At 41.1% G+C, this 27926-nt stretch overlaps 1 protein-coding gene across 2 annotated transcripts; it reads left to right on the plus strand.

Annotated features, from left to right (window-relative positions):
- The first annotated feature begins 221 nt into the window (after positions 1 to 221).
- On the plus strand, positions 222 to 27571 carry AAMDC (adipogenesis associated Mth938 domain containing). 2 transcript variants are annotated; one of them, XM_090265734.1, is made up of 5 exons: positions 222 to 332; positions 2801 to 2853; positions 10515 to 10663; positions 23082 to 23177; positions 27397 to 27571. In XM_090265734.1, the coding sequence occupies exons 3-5, from the start codon at positions 10532 to 10534 to the stop codon at positions 27535 to 27537; spliced, it is 369 nt and encodes a 122-aa protein (XP_090121860.1). In that variant the 5' UTR covers positions 222 to 332; positions 2801 to 2853; positions 10515 to 10531; the 3' UTR covers positions 27538 to 27571. The 2 variants fall into 2 exon arrangements, with proteins under 2 accessions (XP_090121860.1, XP_090121859.1); XM_090265733.1 differs by lacking the exon at positions 2801 to 2853 and having other exon boundaries at positions 223 to 332.
- The last annotated feature ends 355 nt before the right edge of the window (positions 27572 to 27926 follow it).

A 27926-nucleotide genomic window follows, 5' to 3' on the forward strand; every position in this document is an offset into this window, starting at 1 on the left:
GAGAGACGCTCTGTGCCTTTCACTTTCCTCCTCCTTCCCGCCCCCTTCCCTCCCAGTATTTCGCCCCTCCCACATTGTGTTCGCCACTGCCTCGTGTGACTCGGGGAATGAAAACAAGGGAAGCCGGGCAGGGAGGCGGGCTAGAAACTGGGGGCGGGACTTTTGAGGAACGATGTCCAATAGATTCTGGGAGGTGGGGCTTAGGGGGTTGACTGAGGAAAGACTTATTCTGGGCGGGGCGAGCACCTTAACCCGTGGGCCAGAGCTAGATGAGGTGAGACGTAAAGCACGGAGTGGTTTGGGATCGCAACTTCGTGGAGAGAGTGCTTTAGGTGAGTTTGGTGGGGACTCCGAAAACAAACAGGGCCGCGAGATGGTGAGGGAGGTTAAGGAGGGTGAATCAAAAGCGGAAAATAGCGAAGAGCTGGCGGGGTGGGGGCGAAAGCACGATTGTGGGAGAATGTTGGAAAGGGAAAAGGTAGGGAGATGCCCTTAATTAGGGGTTGGGATGGCACCTGTGAAAGGAGAAGAGTGCGGAAGTTTGCTGTCTGCTGGGGTGCAAAATTCGCAGCTTTGCTTTCGGGAAAACAGGGTGTGAGGGCTCCCAGGGACGAGGGCCTGAAGGAACAGGGACCTGCGGGGATCACCGGTCTGAGCAGTTAGGGCCTTGCCAGGAGATCAGAGTCTAAAAGGACCAGCCTCTGCTGAAGGACCAAGGTGTGAGAGGACTGGTTTGTGCTGTGGTTGCCGGGGTGTATGGGAGAGGGGATCTGTAGAGGCACTAGGTCTGAGGAGACAAGTTCCACAGGGCACCAGTGTCGGAGGGTGGGCTAGGACTCAGTCACTAAAAGAGCGGGCTTGATAGGAGATTTGATGGAAGAGCTTTAAAAAGTTTGCTAGAAACCGGTTTCCACTTTGTTGGGGGCAGCAGTGAGCATTCTCGAGACCACAAAGAATCCCTGAAAACCATCATTAATGCAAAATGAAATGTACAGTTTAAGATGCAATGTACCTTATGCTTAGGAGCCTGAGCTTTAGATTCAGCCAGACTTGAATCCTAACAGAACCGCTTCATAACATTGAGGAATAGTCTTCATTTCTTTGCACCACCCTAAAGTGGGGATGATAATAATACCTGCATATTGGGAACAGAAAGAAAATGCTTACCACAGATAAACATCGAATTATGTTCTGCATTTCTAGGTAAAAAAGGGAAAACCATAATTGTCTATATCATTTTATTATCTAAAGAAAGAATACTCATTTGTCAAGAGAGAAGATTTTAATTGTAAGAGGGATTTATTACCTAAAATACTGATTCCTAATTGTTGCAGGAACACAGATCTCTGGGTAGGGGCATTTCAATGTCCCTCCGCCCAGGTGTCCTGTGACTCAGGAGATGTTGAGCTAATCTCGTCTCCGCCTGCAGCTTTAGGCTGTCAAGGCCACAGGGTCATGGAATCCTGAGGACAAAGATACCTGTTGAGTACTCCATCTGCCTCCTTGAAGATAAAGTCTTAAATTGGGGCTGGCCTTGATGATTAGTGGATCTGCTTTGTTTCCCTGATAGATGTTATTAAAACCAGAAGTTACCCTGGCTGTATTACATATTAATGATACTTTGTAAGAATTCTTTCACCTTTAAAAATTCTTTTATTGTTGGCTGTAAAGCTCAAACCCCGTTCTACTTTTAGTAACTTTTGAAATCCTAATAAAGGAGGATGAGGCTTCCCAGTCTCCGCTGATGGTCTGAGTGAGCCACAGTCCTCCGAGCGTACTGGCCATTCATCCTGCTTGCTGGAATTATCTCAGTGTCCCTGACCATATTTAACACTTCACCTAATATACAAACACTTTTAAAGGGAAAAAAAAAAAGTTCTTTGGAAACATCAAATGCTTTTGAAAATTCTAGTTAAGAAATACTGATGTAAGAAATTAAAGCCTATACAACAATGTAAATGTTGTTAATGCCATTGGACAATACACTTAAAAATAGTTAAAATGGTACATTTTATATTACTTGTATACCCCTAGACCTGGGGATCTGAAGCCCAGTTTAAGAAAAAGCTGACTCGGGTCCTGATTGGGTAGCTCAGTTGGTTAGAGCTTCATCCCAGTACCCCAAGGATGTGGTTTCCATTCCAACTCAGGGCACATACAAGAATCAACCAATGAATGCATAAATAAGTGGAACAACAAATCAACGTTTCTCTCTCACTCTCTCTTTCAAATCAATTTTTTTAAAAAGCTGATCCACTTAAATTTTTATTTGTTGATTGATTTTTTTAGAGAGAGGAAAGGAGAGACAGAAAAACATAGATTTGTTGTACCACTTACTTGCACATTCATTGGTTGATTCTTGTATGTGCTCTGAACTGGGCATTTTGGGATGACTATAACCAACTGAGCTACCTGGTCAAGGCCTCGAACACATTTTTAACAACAATTTTGCAGCAAGACACACAAAAACCTTCATAAAATTGATACCTAATTGACCTTAAATAAACATAGGTACACCATATTAAATCTTATCTTTGTAAAGTAATTTTGATGGAAAGAGCTTTCAAACCAAAGGAAATATTTCATTATATGAACCTAACTCTCTACCCCCTTCCTTTCTGTTTCTTTGCTTTCAGCTTTTCCAGCACCTCTCACCTCCTGTTCTCCTATGGGGTTGTAAAATAACATTCTTTTAAAAAGAAAACAAAAAGAACATTTATACTATAGTTTTCTTAGTACTCGCACTGTTATTCAAGGGGGGACTGATAAATAAGGTTTGTTTCTGCCTTTGTTAATCCAGATTGGCATGGGGACAAAGTCCTTGGGCATCAAAAAGTTATATCCATCTAAAAGGTAAGAGATGTTTTACTATAAAGCAAGGTTTAAATCATACCTTCACTAAGTCTTGAAAAGAAATTAAATAATACACAACCATAACACCATCTCTTCTGGCATGGAAGAAATGAAACAACTTCAACGAGGGAGGGGTGTCCTGGGTGGAGGGGGATAAAGTGGGAAAATCATGACAACTGTAACTGCATAATTGATAAAATATAATTTAAGAAGAAAAAAGGTATTGCAAAGCTACATTAATCAAGAATATGTAGTACTGCCATAGGATAGCTGCTATGGACTGAATTGTGTCTCTCAGAGTTCATGTGTTGAAACCCTAAACCCTATCTGTCTGTATTTGAAGACAGGGCCTTTAAGGAGAAATGGAGGTAGTTAAGGTTAAATGAGGCCATGAGCCCCTAATTCTATAGAACTGGTATTCTTTTAAGAAAAGGAAAAAACACTAAGAGTGCCCATGCACATACTTTTGCACAGAGAAGAGGTCGTGGAAGGACAAAACAAAAGAATCCACCTGCAGTCCAGGAAGAGAGAGCTCACCAGAACCAGCCTTGCTGGCACTTTGATCTTGGATGTCCAGCCTCCAGTCTGTGAGAAGATAAATTCTTTTTAAAGCCACCCAGTCTGTGGTATTTTGTTACATAGGAACTCTAGGAGACTAATACAGAAGTCTTTCTCAACATTCATAAGAATTCATTATATTTTCTTTATACCCTTCTCAAAAATTACCTTGTATTTAAAAAGTTACCTTTTAAAAATTACATTATAGTTATTTGGATATACCTTCTTTCCTCTAGTGTTATATTAGCTCCTCAAGAATAAGAATATAAATTTGTATCTTCCTCCCATAGCAGTGTATTTATGTTCTTTGTTATATAATACATTTAAAAAATGGATATTTAGGAATTGAAGGTGCAGAAATATATTAGTAATTATTAATGTTAGGCAGCAGTATCACTGTTATTGTCTTTATTTGGAGATTAAATATGGTTTAGAGAAACGTTTATAGATGCCAAATTGACGAGGGGTGTACTGTGATGGTTAGTTTTATGTGTCAACCTGGCTGAGCTACCATACCCAGTTATTCAAATGCTAATATAGGGGTTGCTGTGAAGGTGTTTTGTAGATGCAATTAACATCTACAGTCGGCTGACTTTTTTATTATCTTCACCCAAGGACATGCTTATTGATTTTTAGAGAGAAGGGAAGAGAGAGAGAGAGAGAAACCAATTGGTTGTATCTTGTACAGGCACCGACCAGGAAACCAACCCAGACCTAGGCATATGCCCGAACTAGGACTCTTAAGCCGTGATCTTTCAGTTTACAGGGCAATGCTCCAACCAACTGAGCCACCACTGGCCAGGACCAGTTGACTTTTAAATAAAGGAGATTATTCTCTGTATTCTTGGTAAGCCTCATCCAATCAGTTAAGGCCTTAAAAGCAAAACTGAGGATTCCTTGGTGAAGAAAAAAATAACATAAATACTGCAATGGCAACTTCTGCCCAAGACTTAGCAGCCTGCCAGCCTGCCCTACATATTTTGGACTGGTCAACTCACACAACTGCAATGGCCACTTCCTTGAAATAAATCTTTTAAAATATATTTTATTGATTGTGCTGTTACAACTGTCCCAGTTTTTCCTCCTTTGCACCCCCCACTCCTCTCAGGCAATCCCCCAACCATTGTTCATGTCCATGGGTCATGCGTATAAGTTCTTTGGCTACTCCATTTCCTATGTTGTACTTTACATCCCCATGGCTATTCTGTGACTCCAATTTATTCTTTTAATCCCCTTATCTCTTCACCCATTCCCTCACACACACGCCTCTCATCAGGCAACCATCAAAATGCTCTCTGTATGCATGATTCTCACTCTGTACTTGTTTGCTTACTTTGTTTTTTAGATTCAGTTGATAGATACATATTTTTTGCCATTTTATTCATAGTTTTAATCTTCTTTTTCTTAAACAACTCCCTTTAACATTTCATATAATAATGGTTTGAAGATGATGAACTTCTTCAGTTTTTTTCTTGTCTGGGAAGCTCTTTATCTGCCCTCCAATTATAAATGATAGTTTTGCTGGATAGAGCAATCTTGGCTGTAGGTCCCTGCTTTTCATGACTTTGAATATTTCTTGCCTGTCCCTTCTAGCCTGCAAAGTTTCTTTTGAGATATCAGCAGACAGCCTTATGGTAACTACCCTATAGGTAACTAACTTCTTTTCTCTTGCTGCTTTTAAGATTTTCTCTTTATCTTTAACCTTTGGCATTTTACTTACAATGTGTCTTGAAGTGGGCCTCTTTGCATTCATTTTGTTTGGGACTCTGTGCTTCCTGGATGTGCACATCTATTTCCTTCACCAAATTAAGGAAGTTCTTCATTATTTTTTCAAATAATTTCCAATTTATTTCTCTTTCTCTTCTCCTTCTGGCACCCCTATGATGTGAATGTTGGACCACTTAAAGTTGTTCCAGAGATTTCTTACACTATCCTTGTTTGTTTGTTTTTTAATTCTTTTTTCTTCTTGTTGCTGTGCTTGTTTTTTTTGCTTCCTTTTGTTCCAAATTATTGATTTGACTCTTGGTTTCATTTACTCTACTGTTGATTCCCTGTAATTGTTCATTTCTGCCTGGCTCTTTTTTATGTTGTTGAAGTACTCACTGAGTTTCTTGAACATCCTTATAACCAGTGTTTTGAATTTTGCATCTGATAGACTGCTCATCTCCATTTTGTTTATTTCTTTTTCTGGAGTTTTGATCTGTTCTTTCACTTGGGCCATGTTTCTTTGTCTCCTCAATTTGGCAGCCTCTCTGTGTTTGTTTCTGTGTACTAGGCAAAGTTGCTTTGACTCCCTGTCTTGGTAGCATGTCCTGTAGGCTCCAATGGCACAGTCTCCCCTATCACCCAAGCTGGATACTCAAGGTGCGCCCTCTGTATGGGCTGAGTACACTCTCCTCTTATAATTGAGCCTTGTTTGCTGTTGGCAGGCCAGTCAGCTGCAAGGACTGGCTGTGATGTCTGACCACCATCTATTCCCTCCCTGGAGTATCAGCTGTGCTGGGGCAGGATGGTGGTGTGCTGATGTGGTCTTTAGGTGTCCACTGGGTGGGTAGGCTCTGGGGTTTCCTGGGTGGTGCATGTCAGGGTCAGCCAACTGCTGTTTTCTGCCTGGGGCCACCCAGCATGAGCTACAAAGCAATCTGCAGATGGCTGCTACTTGTGCTGAGCTTGGAGGTTCCCAGAAAAAGTGGCTGCTGCAAGTCTCAGGGATGGGGCCACTTAGCCAGGGGCACACAGCTGGGGACAGCCTGTAAGTTGGTGGGGAGGACCCTCAGGTCAACTGCAGGGTGGGGCAGTGTAACCATGTTGATGGAGTCTCCAATATGGCTCTGCTTGCTGGTTCAGTGACTCTGTAGGGGGAGGGCTCAGAAAAGGCACAATGACCTCTGTCCACCTTTCTGTCTGGGAGAGAACTGCCCCAGCCTTTATCCTTGTTACAGCCACCTCAGTTCCTCCCGATATGCCACTGATGCCTTTCAAGCTGCTCCCCTGGTGGTCCTGCAGCTCAGAGTGGGTGCATTTGAGTAAGTTGAGCATGGGCCCTTTAAAAGGAACTGCCAGGAAGTCCACTAGTATTTTTCACTGACTCCAATGCCACTGGCTTTTATAGCCAGAAGTTATGGGGGTTCTTTTCCTGTCACTGGTACCCTGGGTTTGAGTTCCTCTTGTGGGACTGGTACCACTCACTCCCCAGATATCTGTCCCAAATTTTTATCCACCACATGTGGTTTGGGACTCACCCATTCTGTATCTTCGCATCTCAGCGTCTCCTACCAGTCTGTGGTTTCCTTAGTTCTGTAGTTGTCAGATTTCCATTCAGCTAGATTTCTGACGGTTCTGAGTGATCATTGGTCTGTAGTTTAGTTGTAATTTTGATGTGGTTGTGCAAGGAAGCGAGCCATGTTTACCTATGCCTTCATCTTGACCCTAAATAAATCCCTTAATGTATATAATCTACTGATTCTGTTTCTCTGAAGAACCCTGACTGATACATGTATCTTTTAGCTAGTATTCTCATCAACACCAGAATTTCCATTTGATTCTTATTTGAAATGTCTCACTATTGAGATGAATTATTCATTGAATAATGAATAATGATTGTCATAATGATTCCAAATTTTTTATTAATTAATTTATTTTTAGAGAAGGGGGAAGGGAGGGAGAAAGAGAGGGAGAGAAATATCAATGTGTGGTTGCCTCTCGCACGCCCCCAACTGGGGACCTGGCCTGCAACCCAGGCATGTGCCCTGACTGGGAATTGATCCAGCGACCCTTTGGTTCACAGGCTGGCGCTCAATCCACTGAGCCACTCCAGCCAGGGCTGATTCTAATTCTTTATACAAGATTTCCTTTAGTTCTTTGAATATATTTATAATAGCTTCTTTGAAATCTTTGCTAAATCAAATATATGGGAACACTTGGATACAGTTTCAGTTGACGAAGTGTGGGTCATGGTTTTTGTTTCTTTGCATATCTTGTAATTTTTGTTGAAAACAAGACATTTTAGATAATATATTATAGGACATCTGGATTCTGATTCCCCTCACCCCCAATGTTGTTGTTCTTAGTTTATTTGTTTGTGGTTTAGTCACTTACCTAGACTAAATCCTTAAATTCTATGTCCTATACTATATGTGGCCACTGGCGTCTGTATTCAGTTTTTTTTTTCTTGTTTTTATTTTTAAAATTTAATTTTTAGGGCTCTTTGTGTGTATGGCTTAGTGTTCAACCAAAGATTAATTAAATATAGTATTGAAACATCTAAAAACAGTGAGGCTTGCATTCTCTTCTGAGGCTTCAGTGTGTGTATTGGGGAGTACACTCAGTATTTTGGCTTTTTCATATCTTTCCTGGCTTCCTCTTGAGCCTTCTCACTTCTCCACTATGCATATGCACTAGGCTCCATTGGTGCAGAATGCTTGATGACTTGGGCCTACTCTGGTTCTGATGCAGATACTCATGCCTTTGGTCTCCTCTGGATATGTGGAGAGCTTATCAAGCCCACCGTGGCTGTGACCTTTAGAAAAATTCCTTTTAAATTCCTCCCTACTGTCCCAATCCATTGCTTACCCCGAACAGGGCTACAATATCAAAAAACCAGAGACACTTGTCATCCATATTTACTTCCACTAAGATCACTAGTTTAAATCATAATGCTTCAAATCAAGTGAGCTTCCTCTGACTGTAGCAGTGAGACTGTTGGTTTTCATGCCCTTTCTCCAACCAAGTTGAACCTCTCTGCCGAAAGAATCAATGTGGGGCCATGAGAGTGGTCCCAGGCTAGAACAACAAAAATACCTTACTGTTCTTATCTGAAATTCAGTAGTTATCATGAATAATCACTTCTCAGTTTGTAGTATGCCTTTAATATTATTTGTAGAGTGCCAAGTGGTTGTTTTTGATAGTTTTAACCAGCTTTATAGTTGCTTTTGGGGAAAGGGATTATCAGTCTCCTCTCTCAATCATGCTGAAGTAAATATCTACCTTTTAATTTTATCTCCAAAATAACATCCTGAGAATTCCTTCCAGAGTCTGAGAAGTAATTATACTATCTGGTTTCCAAGGCTGAATGTTTCAGGATCCCAAGAATAATAATTTTCTTTTTGGATCTCTAAAGAATAAGTGAAAACCACACAAATGAGAACGATGCTTCTTAACTCATAGAGGACCTGGGCAAGCTATATTTTGTATATAACATTATGTATACAATAAAAATTTATTTAAAAATCCAAATGCTAGCATTGTTCAGGAAAATGTAACAGGTTTATTTATAATTATTATAAAGTTGAACTGCTGAAACTTCTTCATGAAATATTTAGACTTGCTTTATGTCCCTACATTTTTATATATATATCGTCGTCGTCGGCAGCCGTCCGTCTCGAGAGACGATGGTGTAGCTTCTTAAGAGTCTATCTGCACCGCCGAGAATGGTTGTGCAGTCCGACTCGGGAGTGACACGGTATCTGTCTCCTCCCGTGTTGAATCGACATCTTGGCGATGACGCTGGAGTGTCCTCTCCAGTGAAGCTGAAGCTACAGAGCCTGGGCAGGGTGATATGGAGGGTCTGCTGTTGCCCATGCAGCAGACCCCCCCTCTCTTCGCAGCTGAAGGGTCCAAGGGAAAGACGGAGTCAATACAGCTTGGCTTCAGGTGCGCCGCAGGAGTTGCCGGTGTTGACTACAACGTCAAACCGCCTTAGGGACTCCGGCTCCGGATTTTCTGTCGGGGTTTACTCCCTTAGCCTTTCCCCTGAAGAGGTATGCCGCAAGGCAGTGGAGGTTTTTTGGAGTCAGAGTTTTCCTTCTCTGTTATATATATATATATATTTGAATATTTTATTTCTTCATTTTTAGAGAGAGGGAAAAGAAGGGAGGAAGAGAGGGAGAGAAACATCACTGCATGGTTGCCTCTCACACACCCCCAACTAGGGACCTGGCCCGCAACCCAGGCATGTGCCCTGACTGGGAATCGAACTGGCAACACTTTGGTTCGCAGGCTGGCACTCAATCCACTGAGCCACACCAGCCATGGCTACATTTATATATTTTTTAAAAAATTCATACACAAATGAAAATGGAAAAACTGCCAATACATGATTTCTGTCCCCTATTTCCACCAACAATATATACTTAGCTACCTTTTGACCCCATTGGGAAAAACATCTAATGTTCAAAACTAGCAATTAATAGGAAGAAGATATTTTTTTTAAAGAATGAAATATTGCACATCTTAGTGGATTCTTAAGCATGTTCACCATGTGTGCAATGTGCTAGCTGGATATCTTTTGGCGTAATTGTTAAATGTTTGGCATGGGTAGCACACAAATTGGTATGTTCAAAAAGGCCAACCAGACAGGCCTCACTTGTCTCCTGCAAAGCAGTAATAGCTGCTCTCTGGTAGCACACATCTGTTTTTGAAATCCTGAGCAATCTCTTGCACCAGACTCTAGAAGGGAAGTTTGTGAATCATGAATTCCTTGGACTTCTGATAGTGTTAATTTCACAGAGTGCCCCAGTACCAGGCCTGAGACTTAACGGTGAGGTTTCTTCCTCTCCAGTAGAAGGTGGACTCCTGTGAGTGGCTTTGGTAGCCACTTGCTTCCTCCATGCTTTATCACTGGTCAGTCTGCAAGCAGTCTTCTTTGTAGAGCAGTGACTTTCAACCTTTTCATCTCATGGCACACATAAACTAATTACTAAAATTCTGAGGCACACCAAAAATATGTATTTTTGCCAATCTGACAAAAAAAAAACATATATGTAATTTTGGTTTATTCATACTGGTTGGCTGTTGTGTTAGCTGTTGTCAATTTTTTATTTGACAGCCAAATAGAAAAGAGGTCAGTGTTCCTAACTAAATTGTCAGGTATTGCATGTTTTAAAAATTCTTGTGACACACCAGCTGAAAATCACTGGTATAGAGACCTCTTTACTTTCCCCCTTTCTCCTTCAGCTAGAGCTCTGTAAGCTAGAGGTAGTGCTTGCATTAGGGTACAGTGCCTATATTATTATATTTTAAAATGTATTTTTATATAGTATACTCCTGTATTTTGAAGCTATTTCAACTTTATAACTGATTTGGTGCATTTTTTTAAATTTCAGATTTCTGTTAAGTTCCCATGTCTTCCCCTGAAATTGCTTCCCTTTCATGGGGGCAAATGAAAGTACAAGGCTCTACTAAAACCTATAAGGACTGCAAAGTGTGGCCAGGGGGAAGTCGAGCTTGGGATTGGAGAGAAACTGGAACTGAGGTGAGTTATTAGTGTTTGGTTGATGCTGCATACAGCTGACTAAGTGATTTCCAACCTCCCAAGCTATAATGATCAATCGAAAAGTCTGTCTGTCTGTCTCTCTCTCTCTTTCCCTTTTTCCCTCCTTTCCTCCCTCCCTCCCTCCATTTCCTTGAGATATAATTCAAATATGCAATTCAATTTTTATTGTCATAAATATGTGCAATAGTTACCATTACTAATTCCAGAATATACTATCACCCCAAAAGGAAACCTCATAACCAGTAGCAGTCACTGCCTATTCTCCCTCTTTCATAAGTCCTGGCAACTACTAATCTACTTTTCTGTTGGTGTAGATGTATCTATTCTAGACATTTCATATAAACAAAATTACTCAATTCTCTTTGGTATATACCTAGGATTGGAAATGCTGAGTCAAATGGTAACTCTATGTTTAACTTTTTGAGGAACTGCCAGATTGTTTTCCAAAGCAGCTGCATGATTTTACATTTTAGATGTTAGAACTGTATGATGTTTTCATTTTTTCTAAATCTCTCCACACCATCACTTACTATTTATTGTTTGTTTTGTTTTTATTATACCCTTTAGTGGGTGTGAAATGTTATCTTATTGTGGTTTGAACTTGCATTTCTTTTGTATTGCACTTCTAATATTCTTAGTGTGCAATGCCCAAGATAGAGTATCTCTGTTTCATAAGTAGAGGTTGGATGAAATAAGGGAGCCCCTACCTCTCAACCATACTCTCTTGGGACTTAACCCCACACAGACATCTGGGAGCAGGATATGATACAATGAAGTCTTGCTCCTCCCAGGAAGAAACTTTCCCATCTGGGAGATGAGAGGAAAAAACAGACCTATGTTCTTGGCTGAAGCAGTCTGGAATGGAGTCTCCACCTCATTGATCTGGCAGTGGGGAGGCAGGCAGCAGTCGTACTTTAAATACCACAGTGTCTCACCTTTCCTATGAAATACTTATAGATATTCTTTTAAAAATATGTTATCTGTTTATTTTTAAAGATAGTAGGGAGGGACAAAGAGAGGGAGAGAAACATCAATGGGTTGCCTCTCATACACCCCCAATCAGGGACGTGGCCCACAGCCCAGGCATGTGCCCTGACAAGGAACCGAATCAGCAACCTTTTGATCCACAGGCCAGCTCCCAGTCCACTGAGCCATATTAGCCAGGGCTAGATATTCTTTAGTAGATGTCTCCTCATTTGCTGTTTGCTCTTAGAAGCATTTCCAAAGGTCATAAATGATTTTCTTTTTTTCCTGTTTTTTTTTTTGTTGTTGTTGTTGGTGATGGTGGTGGCAGTGTTGGTACTGGTGGTCGTTGATTTTTGTTGTTTATTTTAATAATTATCACTTAAGAGAAGGTTGTGGAGCTCTTTATGCTGTAATGATGGAAGTTGATCTTTCAGTTTTGTAAGGATAGTTTTGCTGGATATAGAATTCTTGATAAACCATCTTTTACTTTAAACACATTGAATGCTCAGCCATTGTCTCTGGCCTCATTGGTTACTAATTAGACGTCAACTGTCACTCTTATAGAGGTCCCCTGGACTTGACAAGTTGCTTCTTTCTTGCAGCTTTCAAAATTCTCTCTGTCTTTAGCTTTGAACATTTGACTGTGATATATCTAAGTGTGGCTCTTTCTGAGTCCATACTACTTGGACTATATTGAGCTTCATGGATGTGTACATTGTTGTTTTTGTCATTAAATTTGGAAAGTTTCCAGACAATATTTCCTCAAACATTTTTTCTTCCCCTTCTATCTCTTTCCTCTCCTGTGATTCCCATTATGAGTATAATGGTATATTTTATGGTATTCCACAGGTTTCAGAGATTGTGTTCATTGTCTTCATTTCTTTTCTTTCTTTTTTGTAAGGTCCTCTCAATTGATCTAGTTTCCAATTGCTGATTCTTACTTGCTGTTAAGCTCCTTTAGTAAAATTTTTATTTTAGTTATTGTGCTTTTCAACTCCAGCACTTATACTTGGCCCTTTAAAATAATTTCTATCTCTGCCCTGGCCAGGTAGCTTAGTTGGTTAGAGCATCATCCCGATACGCCAAGATTGTGAGTTTGATTCCCTGGTCAGGACACATAGAAGAATTAACCAATGAATGAATGCATAAATAAGAGGGACAACAAATAGATATTTTTTCCTCTCTCTGTCTCCTTTCCTGTCTCTCTTCTCTCTCTTTCTCTCTCTATTTAAAATCATGACACTTGAACCCTAAATACTTTAGCATGTTTCTACTAAAACAAAGGCATTCTGCTATACATAATCACAATATTACACTCAACATTGATATAATATTAAATAACATTGTAAGAAATTCAACATTGAAATGATATTAAATAATATTTACTCCATAGTCAAATTCAATTGTTCCAGTAAAATATTTTTTTATAGCTGGCTTATCTTTCCAATCCAAGATGCAATCAAGAAACATACATTTTGTTTCTTTAGTCTCTTAATCTAAAACCAGTTCTCTCCATTTTTTCACTTCTTAAAAACATTTTATTTATTAACTTTAGGGGGGGGAGAGAAACCTTGATTCGTTGTTTCACCTATTTATGCATCATTGGTTGCTTCTTGTATGTGCCTTGACCAGAAATTAAATCCGCACCCTTGGTGTACCAGGACAACACTCTAAGCAACCAAGCTACCTTACCAGGGCCCCATTTTTTTCTCTTTTATGACACAGTTTTGAAGTGTCTGGGCAAGTTATTTTGTTCATAATATAGATTTATCAGTTTTTCTGTCACAATTAGAGTCAAGTTAATCATTTTTGGCAAGAATACTCTTGTCATTGCCAAGACAGGTGATTATGTCTTCAGTGCATTATATCTGGAGGCACATAAAGTAATTTTGCTCAGTCCCTGATGAGGTGAAACTTGATCACATGGTTAAGTTGGTATCTACCAGATTTCTTTATTGTAAAGGTGCATTTTCCCATTTGTAATCAGTAAGTAGTCTGTAATCATTAGAAACTTTATGATTAGCTTGTTCCCCAGCACTCTTTCATCCAGTGGTTTTAGCATTATCTGTGTCGATCCCTGCCTGAATTTATTATTACATTAGTGGTTGTAAAATGGTGATTTTTAAAAAATAATTCTCTCATTTCTTCTACATTCATTAAATGGATTCTTCTCTAAAGGAGCACTTTCCCTCTGACACTATCACCATTTTTATTATCACTATGAGTTCATGTTTTTTTTAAATTTAATATGTGCTATGTCTGAATGTTTGTGCCCTCTCCCCAAATTTATATGTTGAAATCCTAACACCCAAAGATGATGATATTAGGAGGTGGGGCACTTGGGGGGTGCTTAATTCATGAGGGTGGAGCCCTCATGAATGAGATCAGCACACTAGAAAAGAGATTTCTGAAAGATCTCTTCCACCCTGTGAGGGCACAGCTAGAAGGTGCCAGCTTTGAACCAGAAAGAGGGCCCTCACCAAACTCAGCCTGCTGGAAACCTTGACCTTGGACTTCTAGCCTCGAGAATTATGAAAAATAAATTTCTGTTGTTTTATGAGCTGCCCAGTTTGTGGTATTTTGTTATAGCAGCCCAAAGAAAATAAGAATGTTTTGCTCTATTGAGGTTTAAATTATCCGAAATTTAGCCAGTGTCCTTGTGGCATGTTCCCATCCGTTGTTTTTTTTTAAACCACTGAGTTGTTTTCTTCCTGGGTTTAGCCATTCCTTTAAGGAGCCTGGTTCCTTTGAGTGGGAAACAGTATCCAGAAACCAAGAACTGGCTATTAGGTAGGCTCATTATTACTGAGATGCCACTACTTCTAAGCCATCAGTTTACAGAGCCAGAAAATGGGTGTGCCTCTGTGTGTGAAGAGTTCATAATAGTCGTCGGCAGCCATCCGTCTCGAGAGACGATGGTGTCGCTTCTTAAGAGTCTATCTGCACCGCCGAGAATGGCTGTGCAGTCCAACTCGGGAGTGACACGGTATCTGTCTCCTCCCGTGTTGAATCGACATCTTGAGATGACGCTGGAGTGTCCTCTCCAGTGAAGCTGAAGCTACAGAGCCTGGGCAGGGTGATATGGAGGGTCTGCTGTTGCCCATGCAGCAGACCCCCCCTCTCTTCGCAGCTGAAGGGTCCAAGGGAAAGACGGAGTCAATACAGCTTGGCTTCAGGTGCGCCGCAGGAGTTGCCGGTGTTGACTACAACGTCAAACCGCCTTAGGGACTCCGGCTCCGGATTTTCTGTCGGGGTTTACTCCCTTAGCCTTTCCCCTGAAGAGGTATGCCGCAAGGCAGCGGAGGTTTTTTGGAGTCAGAGTTTTCCTTCTCTGGTTCATAATAGTACCTCTAGCTTAATCCAACAGCACCAGGTTTTTTTCCTCTGTAGCATCTCACTGGGAGAAACATGTCACAGCCATGCCAGAATTCTAATTTAATGGGGGGCGGGGGGGGGGGGCGGCGAGAAAAGCTCATGCCCAATGTTTCAAGGCTCAGATCTAGGTGTGGCATTATTTCTTCTGCTCATTCAGTTTTTATTGGTGATAGCATAGTCACATGTCCCACACCTAGCTGCAAGGCAGAACAGAAAATGGGGTCTAGTTGGGCAGCCGGAAAGGAGGCAGAATGGATTTTGAAAGAACTAGCAGTCTGCCACTATGAGCTGTGAGGATCAGTCGGCTAATGGACTTTCGGAAAAGATTTCCACTCTTACTAATAAAGAAGCACATTACTAGACCACATCTGCTCTGTTTTCCATCACCATTTATCTCCCCAATACCCTCTTCCACCTCCAATCACTCTCTCCCCTACAAATCTTTTTAGTAATTTGATCATTATATTGTATAAAATCAGAGAAGGAAAACTCTGACTCCAAAAAACCTCCACTGCCTTGCGGCATACCTCTTCAGGGGAAAGGCTAAGGGAGTAAACCCCGACAGAAAATCCGGAGCCGGAGTCCCTAAGGCGGTTTGACGTTGTAGTCAACACCGGCAACTCCTGCGGCGCACCTGAAGCCAAGCTGTATCGACTCCGTCTTTCCCTTGGACCCTTCAGCTGCGAAGAGAGGGGGGGTCTGCTGCATGGGCAACAGCAGACCCTCCATATCACCCTGCCCAGGCTCTGTAGCTTCAGCTTCACTGGAGAGGACACTCCAGCGTCATCGCAAGATGTCGATTCAACACGGGAGGAGACAGATACCGTGTCACTCCCGAGTCGGACTGCACAGCCATTCTCGGCGGTGCAGATAGACTCTTAAGAAGCTACACCATCGTCTCTCGAGATGGACGGCTGCCGACGACGATTGTATAAAATCTTTTTCCTTTGTAATCCTATATATTTTAAGCTTTAAAAACTTTATTCTGAGAAGAGGGCCGTAAGCTTCACCAGATTGACTGTCAGAGTGGTTTGTGGCATAAAAAATAGGTTTCTGCACTGGTAGAGACAGAAAGGTCATTTAAGAGGCTGTTAATTCCAGCAAGCAGTAGTGAGGATGTGACTTGGGCAGTGTCCACAAGGGACAGATTCCAGAGGTTCTTTAACCTTCACTCACAGAATCTGCTTTTATCAACAACACACCCAGATAACAGCATTGCTACTAGCCATTTATGCTCACTTTATTTTGGCAGGAGGAAATGTTTCCTTGAAAGAGTAATTTAGGAATGTTTTCTTTTCAAATTTGATATAAAATAGAGGGAAATGTCCAAGTCATATTGGATAACACCTTATTGTTTAGGTGGCATAATGGTTATTAACTAGACATTTCCCCCACAATTAATAGCTTTCCTCCCAAAAAAACACAATAAACTTTTAAAACCTTACAAGGTTGTGTGATGTAAAGCCTCTTGAAAAAGAGGAACAGAATCAGACAGTACGGGAAGAGAGCCTTCGTGGTTTGCCCTGAGGGACTGAAAGAAGCAGAGGAGGAGCTGGTGGCAGGTTGCCCACGTCTCAGTAACAGGCCTCTGCACAAGGCTGTGAGTGATCGGCTGCCAACGCCTGGATCCACTGCCTGTGGCAGCGTTCACTGCTCTGTTTGTGATACCCTGGGCCTGCAGTATAGTACACAGCAGCCAAATTCATCACTTAACATCCATTGATCAGCAAATCTTATGGGCTACTGCTGTCTCCCATCTCTGAATCTCCAGATGATTATGGTTTGAACTGTCTTATTACCTTTCACTCCTTCCCCACCCCCCATCCCCCAGCTGTGGCCCCGTTTCCTTGCACTAGAATGTGAGCTCTTAAGAGTCTGGGCATTATGGTGCTTCTCAAAGTAGGTGCTGTTCTTTGTTAAATGAAGGACTCATTCAATAATTGAGGTAAATACATTTACTTAAGGAAGGCGAAGCTCTCCAATCCTAATTTGTAATTCTATTAACTGTTTACCTTGGTCATAGCTCCAGAAAAAAAATTTTAGGTTCTTCATATCACCATTGTTCAGCACAGGGTGGTTCTAGGACTGATCACAGAGCCGTGAAAAGGGGTATTTAATCCAATCCTCTTACATTCTTTAAGGATCAATTATTGTAATCAAGTGAAAAAGAAATCCCCATTTTTGTTTTGCCTTTTTAAAATGTATGAACCTAAATAACGTTATAAACCAAGAATCCCATCTCTCCTAATCTCCTCTGATCTTTGTGGAGCACTGGGAAGCTGGAGGCAGAGATACTGTTCAGAGATACCTGGGCACTAGCTCTGCAGCCTCTCTCAAGAGGAGGATGTATTCTTGTTGCTGATCAGCTTGGTTCACTCTTTGACACACAGGTGTTCTAACTCAGAACACTCTTTGACATTCCCTGAAACATAAGCTCATACAGTCTTAGTGCAGTTTCCTTAGGAATATGCTGATGAGGTGAGCCTGAATACAGAAGAGCATTAGTGAGAGAGCCTGGCTTTGTTATCAGCTCTGGAGCACTGACTAAGTGAAGAATGTCAGCAGCAGTTGCACACCCCACAGGGAACCAAGGGACATGGAGGAAGCCAGCAAAGACACGCTGCATCTGCTCCTGCTTTGTGTAGCCACCTGCCTTCTGTTAAGATTTGTTTCCTTGCCTAAATAAATCAGGAAGTATGTTCTCTATTCCTGCTTTATTTTTTATTTTATTTATTTACTTTTAAATTTCCTATTTATTTTGAAATAATTTCAGACTTACAGAAAACTTACAAGAATAGTACAAAGAATTCTCATTTTTACCCAGATCCAAATGTTAACACTTTATCTTCTTTATCATCCTTTCCATGAATATATATTTCTTAACTGTTGCAGATATTATACCCATATACTCCTAAGTACCTGTGTGTTTTTCCCCCAAACAAGAACATTGTCTTACACAATTACAATACAATGATCAAAATCAGGAAATTAACACTGGTACCATACTATTACGTAATATACAGATCTTATTAATATTTGGCCAAATGACCTAATATAAATGTCACATTTTCTTATATTAATGGAATCACATAGCTTTTTTAAATTTCATTATTTGGAGAACATTAGTTTCTATGGGATCATATAGTTTTTTTTCAACTTAGCATAAAACATTAGTCATCCATGTTGTCCTATGTATCAAAAATGTGTCCTTTTTTATTGCTGAGTAGTATTCCATTGTTTGGATTATAACATGATATATTTATTAATTTACCAGTTTAGGAACATTTGAGTTGTTCCAGTTTGGAACTGTTACAAATAAAACTGCTATGAACATTCATGTACAGTTTTTTGTGTGTGAATGTGAGTTTTCATTTTTCTGGAATACATACCTTTCTGAGTCACAATACTCAACTTTGTGTGAAAATGCCAAACTTGTTTTCCAGAAGTAACTCTACATTTTACATTTCCATCGGCTAAGTATTGGATATCCATTTTGTTTGTATCCTCATGAGCATCCAGTATCTCACTGTATAGTTTTAATATGCGTTTCCACAAGGACTTATAGGGTGTCATATCAGGTTCTTTTTTTTTTATTATGTTTTATTGATTATGCTGTTAAAGTTGTCCCAATATCTTTTCCCTCTGCTCCCCTCCACCCAGTGGTCCCCCTCCCGCAGTTGTCCCCCCACCCTTAGTCCATGCCCATTGGTTGTGCATATAGTTCTTCTCAACATCTTCCTGTCTACTCCACTCCCTCCTACTATGCTTAATTCCTGCATCATGTCCCTCCCTTTCCCTCCTTCCCCCTTCCCGCTGACCTCCCCCCAAATTGTTCCCCATACCTATAGTTCTTTTCCCACTCTTGTTGCCTACTTAGTGTGCCTTTGTTTCAATTCCCCTGCTTTTCTTGTTGGTTGTTATAATAGTTTTCATTTTAATGTTCGTAGTTTTGATCCTCCTTCTTCTAAACGAGTCCCTTTAACATCTCATATAACAGTGGTTTGGATCTGAGGAACTCCTTCAGTTTTACTTTGTCCTGGAAGCACTTTCTCTGCCCTTCTATTCTGAATGACAGCTTCACTGGATAGAGTAATCGTTGTTGTAGGTTTTTGCTTTTCATTACTTTGAATATTTCTTGCCAGTCCCTTCTTGTCTACGGGGTCTCCTTTGAGAAATCAACTGATAGTCTAATTGGGACCCCTTTGTACATAATTTTCTTCTTCTATCTTGCTGCTTTTAAGATTCTCTGTTTATCTTTAATTTTTGACATTTTGATTATAATGTGTCTTGGTGTGGTTCTCCTTGGGTCCAGTTTATTTGGAACTCTCTGTGCTTCCTGGACCTGTAGGACTATTTCCTTCCCCAAATTAGGGAAGTTCTGCTTCATTATTTTTTCACATAATTTTTCAACTTCTAGTTCTTATTCACCTTCTGACAACCCTATAATTCATATGTTCACTCTCTTATAGTTGCCCCATAGGTTTCTGAGTCTCTCCTCATTTTCCTCACTTTTTGTTTCCTCTTTCTGCACTGGTTGACTGTTTGTTCCTTCCCTATGTTCCGATTTGTTGATTTGATCCCTGGTTTTCCTTCCCTCACCACTTGTTTTATATGTGTTTTCGTTCATTTCAGCAGGACTAGTCTTCATTCCTTCCCCTTCTTGATGAAGTCCCGCTGTTATTTCTGTAAGCTGTCTTATAACTAACTATAGCTCTGAACTGAGCCTCAGAAAGGTAATTATCTGTTCGCCTGTTAATTCATGTATTTGCTGTCTGGTCAGCTGCGTGATTGGGATCTCTATCATTATCCCTGCCATCCTGGCAGGTTTTTGCTTCCTGGACGGGGCTGTCACATCTCCCATGCTATAGGGGGCGGAGCCCCGTGTACTTGTCACTACCTGGCGAGGTGACTCTTCTCACCACGCTGTGGTGCTTTGTGTGGGGGTGGGGGTCCAAGATGGATTCATGCCGTTCCCTCTCTGCTGAGAGACCAGGAGCTTCCTCCTCCGACCCCACGCCCTCTGGGCCTCACAGTCCGAGGCAATGAGGGTCTGCCTTCCCTGGCGTTGAAATCGCGAGCTGATGGGTCTGGTCTGTAGCTGGGGGTGCTCCCCAGGTGCTTCTCACCTCCCCCAGCACAACTTGACCTCTCCAACCTGGCTTCGCCCCTCCTATCCATTCGGACAAGCACCACTTGTTTATAATTTCATACCTTGGACTTCCATGTAGCTTTATTTTCTGGTACTTCTGGTTATTTATGGTTTTGCGGTAGTTATAGTCCTTCTTAGTTGTGGAGGGAGACGGAACATGTAAGTCTAGGCCTCTATCTTGGCCAGAAGTCTCAGGTTCTTCATAACCATCCATATATCTTCTTTGGGACAGTGTCCTTCTTTTCAAATACTTCATTCATTTTAAAAAATTGTATTATTTTCTTATTGCTCTGAGAGTTCTTCATATATCCTAGATACAAGTCAGGTATGTAATATGCAAATATTTTCTCTCAATCTGTAGATTTTCTTTTCATCTTCCTTCATGGTGGTGAGAGAGAACATGGTATGGTAGAAGAGCTCATAGAAGGCCTGTATGACCAGAGTATAGAACATGAAGAAATACAGTGAAACTGGAGAAGCAGCTGGATACTTATAGACTATGTTAAAGAGTTTGGCATTTGTTCTAAGGGCAATGAGAAGCCATTGAGTGCTATTAAGCAGAGGGTTGACATGAATGGATTTGTGTTTTTAAAAGATCTCTCTGCCTGCAGTTGAAGAAAAAATAATTGGAAAGGGCTGAAGTGATTTTACGGAGACCAGTGAGAAAGTTACTGCAATAGTCCAAGCAAGAAGTGATAGGAGCTTAATCCAGGGTAGCGGCAGTGGAGATGGAGAGGATGAACCAAGTCCAAGAGATAAGAAGAAAATAAACATTTAGCTGACACCATTATGTCCAATCCTTTAGGGAAAATATTTAGTATTTCAGCATTATATCTGATATTTAGCTGTAGGTTTTTCTTAGATGTCCTCCATCTAAAGAAGTTTCCCGTCTAGTTTAGTTTGCTGAGAGCTTTTTTTAAATCATAAATACATGTTGAACTTTATTAAATGCTCTTTCTGCATCGATTGACATGACTACATGCTTTTTCATCTTTACTGTGGGGAACTACATTGGTTTTTTAATGTTGAATCAGCCTTGGATTTGCTAATGTTTTGTTGAGGATTTTCATTGAATGTTCTAAAGAAAAGTCCCCAGTGAAGTCATAGGTGCTGTTTTCAGCAGCTCTTTCCCTATATCATGTCTACTGCGATCAGAATGTCCCCCTCCCAAACCACTGCCTCAAGGCACACTTCTACTCATCCTTCAAGACCCAGTTAAAACAGCATGTTGTCCATGACAGTTTTCCACTCATATTTACCCACTGTGGTTTCTGAGACCCTCCACTCTATCTTATTTCTTCCTTTTGTAACTATTTTGAAACTATTCCCATACATTCACTAACCTTACCTGACTAAAACGCCTCCAAGGACTGTTTAGTCCATCTCAGTACTTCTCAGGGCTTGGTATAGAGCCCAGTGTAGAGTGCCCAGTAAATAAATGCTTGTTGACTGAATAAAAGAAAAGATAGACATGTCAAGGAAGTAAGGCTTTGTCATTCCAAGCTTCAGTGCTGAGGGTGTCATCCTTGTGCAGACACATAATAGGTAAATTACCCAGTAGTTTGGTTGGTATTTCCCAAACAATTAACTCTCATATCCCCTTTGCTGAAGTGCAAGTAGTTCAGAAGCCACCATCCTTTAATGTTGAATCAATCTTTATTGAGCACCTTCCTTAAATATCCCTGGGAGAATCTGGGAAGACTTTACCTAGTGATAGGTAGGTTTTAAAGCATCAACAGAGTTTTTCTTGGAGCTACATGGGAAAGGGTCTCAGAAAAAGGAAGTAGTGTGAGAGTCTTATGAAATCTTTCCAAAGTCCAAATTTTGGCATGATATCCAAGCACTTTCTTCTCCCACTTCATCTCTACCTACTACCTCACCTGTCAGTTACACGCCCATCATATTCAACCACCTGTAGTTCACTAGGGTTTCCTTTCCTCTGAGCCTTGGTACCTGCTCTTCCCTGAACTTGGAATGCCTTGTTCCATCATTTCCTTTAACTTGGCTAATTCCTGCTTATCCTTTAGATATCAGCTTAAATATCACCTCCTCTAGGAGGCCTTCCCTGACCACCTGCCCAAACCACCTATTAGTACATGCAGACCCAGGGCAAAGCTCTGAGATGGAAAATTTACCTCTGTAAGCAGAGGGCAGAGAGAGACTGAAGAAGGGGCCTGGCCACTCGGTCTGGTAATTAATAAGAATTTATTAAAGGAAACTTACATTCAAGGCATGTCATGGGCAGTTGCAAGATGAAATGGATTCATGTACCACTTGGCAGGGCCAGAGAATTATATAGGATATGGTGGGGGTGGTGGTAGAAATGGAAAGACTGTCACAGGTAATAGTACACAAATGCTGCCTGGTATGGAAAATTATGTGTTTGACCAGGTCAGGATAACTACCTGTTCCAGGAACCAGCACATAGCAGGCAGCAAGACAGCGGTGCTGATTTATGTCAGCATGAATGTCAATTACGATTAAATAGTCTCTAAGGGGCATTTGCAGAAAGCAACCTTTATTCTGGCCTGGGTCCATTTTATGGTACAGACAGTGGTCATGTTATGGAAGTCTCTCCTCCACACACCCAAGGACTGAATTCAGTGCTCTTTCACTGTTTTTCAACATCATGAACTTACTTCCATGTAGCACTTGTAGAACTACTTTAATTTCTTTTTAGTCTTCTATTGTATATTTTTCACTAGACTTAGAGCTCTCGAAGGGCAGCACAGTTATTACCTGTTATTCCCAGGGCACAGAACAAAGCTTAGCACAGAGTAAAGCTCTGTGCCAATAAGTATTTCTCCAGTGAATGAATGAGTAAATGAATGAATCCCATGAGAATGCAGATTACAAAGAAAGGTGAAAAGAACAGGTAGCTGGTATACTTTTTCTTTCCACACCCAGCATTCTCCTGGTGTGCAGCCTGCAGATGTGGAGGAAGTAGTCCAGAAGGGTGTGCAGACCCTTGTGATCGGCCGAGGGATGAGTGAGGCCTTGAAGGTAGGTATCGGTGAACATAAGCGTCCTGAGGACAGTTGCTGATCTCTTGGACCTTTACCTTAGAGATATGTCCTTGTTGGGAGTTCATCTCTATACCATGCACCCTCAATTCACTGGTGAGCCAGTGGAGGGCCCAGCATAAAATAATGGTTGCGTACTACTCCCCTCACTAGAGCTGGATTCACCAGTCTCTGACTAATCCTGGACCTGTATCATTTCAAGTGTTTCTCAGAAAGTCCTCAATATTGGAATTTTCCAAGCTCTACAATTAAAAATATTTGATTCTTTATATTTTTATAGATTTTTATAATACTTTTTCTTTTCTTGAATGAGTTCGTTTTTCCCTCTTTTGAAAAAAATATTTTAACTTTACTTACAGAAACGTCAATACAGAAATGTAGGGGGGGGAAATGGTGAAAGGTTTCCCCTCCCAAGTTTCCACACTTGTGTATACCACTTCAATTCTCTATGCATCTGCAAACATATACTCACTTAAACATACAGATATACATGAATACACTTAACCATTTTTACATGAATAGAGTCATGCTATACATATTGTCCACTTACATTATTACGTTATGGACAGCCTTTCATATAAGCATATAGAGAGCTACCTCATTCTTTATATTAGATGTTCTAAAATCTAGCTCCCTACTGATGAAGGTGCCCTTTATTTATACTTTTTAGTTTAACCTAGTTTTTTCCCTATTCCTATCTATAAAGCTGCTGTTTTTATAAAATTATTCAAACATATAGAAAAGTAATATTGGGCACTTAAAAAATATTTCAGTGCTTTTGTGAAAAGGCAAAGTCTAATTAAAATGTATTTAAAATGATATTCAGGAAAAGTCGGAGTTGAAAAACTGATAATAGCTGCCACAATTGAGACATTTTTATATGAGGTCTGTCTGGCAAAAGTCCAACCACTGTTAATATAAAGAGAATGGTGCATGACATCGATGTAACCTGGCAGCCAGGGAGAGCAGACTGGAATGTGAATGCGTGAACAATGACAACTTCACTGTACTAGTCAGTGGGGGCAGTAGACGCCATTGAATGAGCATGTGTACAGTGTGATCATTGCATTCAAAATAAGTGAATTGAGCAATGAATCTGCATCAAATTTTTCGTTAAGCTTGAACATTCCTCTGCAGAAACTATTCAGATGATCAGAAGGGTGCAGCTATGAACAACTGGTGATTGGCAGCTTCATCACAACAATGCACCCACTCATGCATCACGTCTCATGTAGAGGGTTTTTTATTTATATGCTTTATTGATTATGCTGTTACAGTTGTCCCGATTTCTTTCCCCTTTGTTCCCCTCCACCCAGTGACGCCCCCTCCCTCCAGTTGTCCCCTTCCTAAGTCCATGCCCATTGGTTGTGCATATAGTTCTTCTCAACATCTTCCTGTCTACTCCACTCCCTCCTACTATGCTTAATTCCTGCACCATCTCCCTCCCTTTCCCTCCTTCTCCCTCCCCGCTGACCTCCCCCCAAATTGTTCCCCATACCTATAATTCTTTTACCACTCTCGTTGCCTACTTAGTGTGCCTTTGTTTTGGTTCCCTAGCTTCTGTTGTTGGTTGTTGTGATACAGTTTTCATTTTAATGTTCATAGTTTTGATACTCTTTCTCCTAAACAAGTCCCTTTAACATCTCATATAACAGTTGTTTGGATCTGATGAACTCCTTCAGTTTTACTTTGTCCTGGAAGCACTTTTTCTGCCCTTCTATTCTGAATGACAGCTTCACTGGATAGAGTAATCGTTGTTGTAGGTTTTTGCTTTTCATTACTTTGAATATTTCTTGCCAGTCCCTTCTTGTCTGCAGGGTCTCCTTTGAGAAATCAGCTGATAGTCTAATTGGGACCCCTTTGTACATAATTTTCTTCTTCTATCTTGCTGCTTTTAAGATTCTCTGTTTATCTTTAATTTTTGACGTTTTGATTATAATGTGTCTTGGAGTGGTTCTCCTTGGGTCCAGTTTATTTGGAACTCTCTGTGCTTCCTGGACCTGTAGGACTATTTCCTTCCCCAAATTAGGGAAGTTCTGCTTCATTATTTTTTCACATAATTTTTCAATTTCTAGTTCTTATTCACCTTCTGACAACCCTATAATTCATATGTTCACTCTCTTATAGTTGCCCCATAGGTTTCTGAGCCTCTCCTCATTTTCCTCACTTTTTGTTTCATCTTTCTGCACTGGTTGACTGTTTGTTCCTTCCCTATGTTCCGATTTGTTGATTTGATCCCTGGTTTTCCTTCCCTCACCACTAGTTTCGTATGTGTTTTCATTCATTTCAGCAGGACTAGCGTTCATTCCTTCCCCATCTTGTTTAAGATCTGCTGTTAGGTCTGTGAGCATTCTTATAACCAAAGTGGTGCCTCAGAAAGATTTCCTATCTGCTGCTTCGTTAGATTAGATATTTGCTGTCTGGTCATCTGCATGATTGGGATCTCTATCATGATCTGTGCCATCCTGACCATTTTGTGTTTACCTTTGCTTCCTGGGTGGGGCTGTCACACTTCCTATGCTATAGGGGGCAGAGCTGCATGCACTTGTCACTACTGGGTGACCCTTCTCACCACACTGTGGTGTTTTCTGTGGGGGTAGGGGTCCAAGATGGATTCCTGCTATTCACTCTCCACTGAGAGACCAGGAGCCTCCTCCTCCATCCCCACCCCCTCCGGGCCTCACAGTCCAAGGCAATGGGGGTCTGCCCTCCCTGGCGTTGGAATCGCAAGCTGACGGGTCTGGTCTGCAGCTGGGGGTGTTCCCCAGGCGCTTCTCACCTCCCCTTAAATACGGGTGTCTGTGCTTACCATCATCCTGCCATCGGCAGCACAGCCTGACCTCTCCACCTCGGCTGCACCCCTCATACCCATCTGGACAAGCACCATTTCTTTATAACTTCATACATTGGACTTCCATTTATTTTCTGGAACTTCTGGTTATTTCTGCTTTTGTGGTAGTTGTATTCCTTCTTAGTTGTGGAGGGAGACAGAGCGTGTCAGTCTAGGCCTCCATCTTGGCCAGAAGTCCTTGTGCAGAGCTTTTTGGTGAAACATCAAATCATCCAGGTGATTCAGCCCCACTACAGCCCAGATTTGGTGCGTTGCTACTTCTGGCTTTTCCCAAAATTAAAATCACCTTTTAAAGGGAAGAGATTTCAGACCATTGGTGAGATTCAGGAAAATATGACCTGACAGCTGGTGGCAATCGGGAGAATTGTGTGAGGTTCCAAGGTGCCTACTTTGAAGGGTACTGAGGCATTACTGTCCTATGTACAATGTTTTTTGTATCTTGTATCTTCAATAAATGTCTCTATTTTTCATATTCCATGGCTGAATACCTTCTGGACAAACCTCACATAAATTCATTTACAAATATTTATTCAGCACTTTCTATAGGTAAGATACTACTGTAGGCATCCAGAATAAGATAAAACAAACAGCAGTCATGACCCTCATGGATAACTTAAAAAGTAGGCAATTTCAAATCATAATAAACTCTGTGAAGAAAGTGATGACTTATGAGGGGTTCCTCTGAATGGGGTGGTCAAGAGAGGCCTGTCTGAGAAGGCATTTGAACTGCAGTATACATACATTAACTTCATACTCACACCAACCCTGTGATGTTAAGTATTATTATCCCCATTTTACAGGGGAGGAAATTGGGGTTGAGGGACTTAAAATAGCCGGCTTAAGGTGTCTTAATTGGTCCATGGCAAAGTTAGAATTAAGTCTCAGGTTGGACAGACTCAAACATTGAACATTTACATGGTTTGGGGTCTGCACCAGGCTAGACATTTTACATACTTTAGCTAAATTAGTTCTCATACCAACCATGTGAGCTAGGTATTATTATCCCTATTTCCAGGCATGGAAACAAAGGCTTAGAGAATGTAATTCACTTACTTAGGGTCACACTGCTAGCAAGGACATAATCCAAGGCTAACTCCAAAATCCATTCTCTTTCCATTTCCATTTCATCTGAGCTTTATGCATATATATCATGATACTTCTATCAACGTCTTAGAAGCCTTCTTCACTCCTTGGCACTCACTGCCAAATTTTGGACCCATGACTTTCTGGGTGATTGAGGAGTAACAGTTGTCCCTGTTTAGTTCTGTAGAGCATACTTGCCTCGTGGCAGAAAGGAAACCCTGAGGGCCTCCCCCCACCACTTACTCATCTTTTTCCTTCTTCCCAGGTGCCCCCATCAACTCTGGAGTACCTCAAGAAACAAGGCATTGATGTGCGGGTCCTCCAGACAGAGCAGGCAGTAAAGGAGTATAATGCCTTGGTTGCCCAAGGTGTCAGGGTGGGAGGGGTTTTCCATTCCACCTGTTAATGGCGCCTTAAGAAAATAAATTCCTAAGCAGTAATGCCTGTGACTAACATTTTCTACTCTCCACACCAGCCTCCCCAAGCATTTTTGAACAGCTGCTTATACCACGTCCTGAGCTAGGTAGGCTTAGGCATAGATGACTAAGGCAAGGTCCCTGTCCTTAGTGGGGGAGAGGGAGTGCTGAAAATCAGGAGAGAAGATAGACATTTATCAAAGTTTAATAAAGTGGTGCTAGGCCAATATGAGAAAATAAAGGGAAAAATAAAGAAACAATTTTTTTTTCTCTGAAGGACAAAGAAAAACTTCAATACATTAAAATCACATTGCAATCGATACTTTCGAATGCTTAACCATCAGGCCAACCAGTATTTTATATGCAAGGAACTGCTATA

The sequence above is a fragment of the Furipterus horrens genome, unplaced genomic scaffold (assembly GCF_987537825.1).
Source record: "Furipterus horrens unplaced genomic scaffold, mFurHor1.1.pri manual_scaffold_2, whole genome shotgun sequence".
In the NCBI taxonomy this organism is placed as follows: Eukaryota; Metazoa; Chordata; class Mammalia; order Chiroptera; family Furipteridae; genus Furipterus; species Furipterus horrens.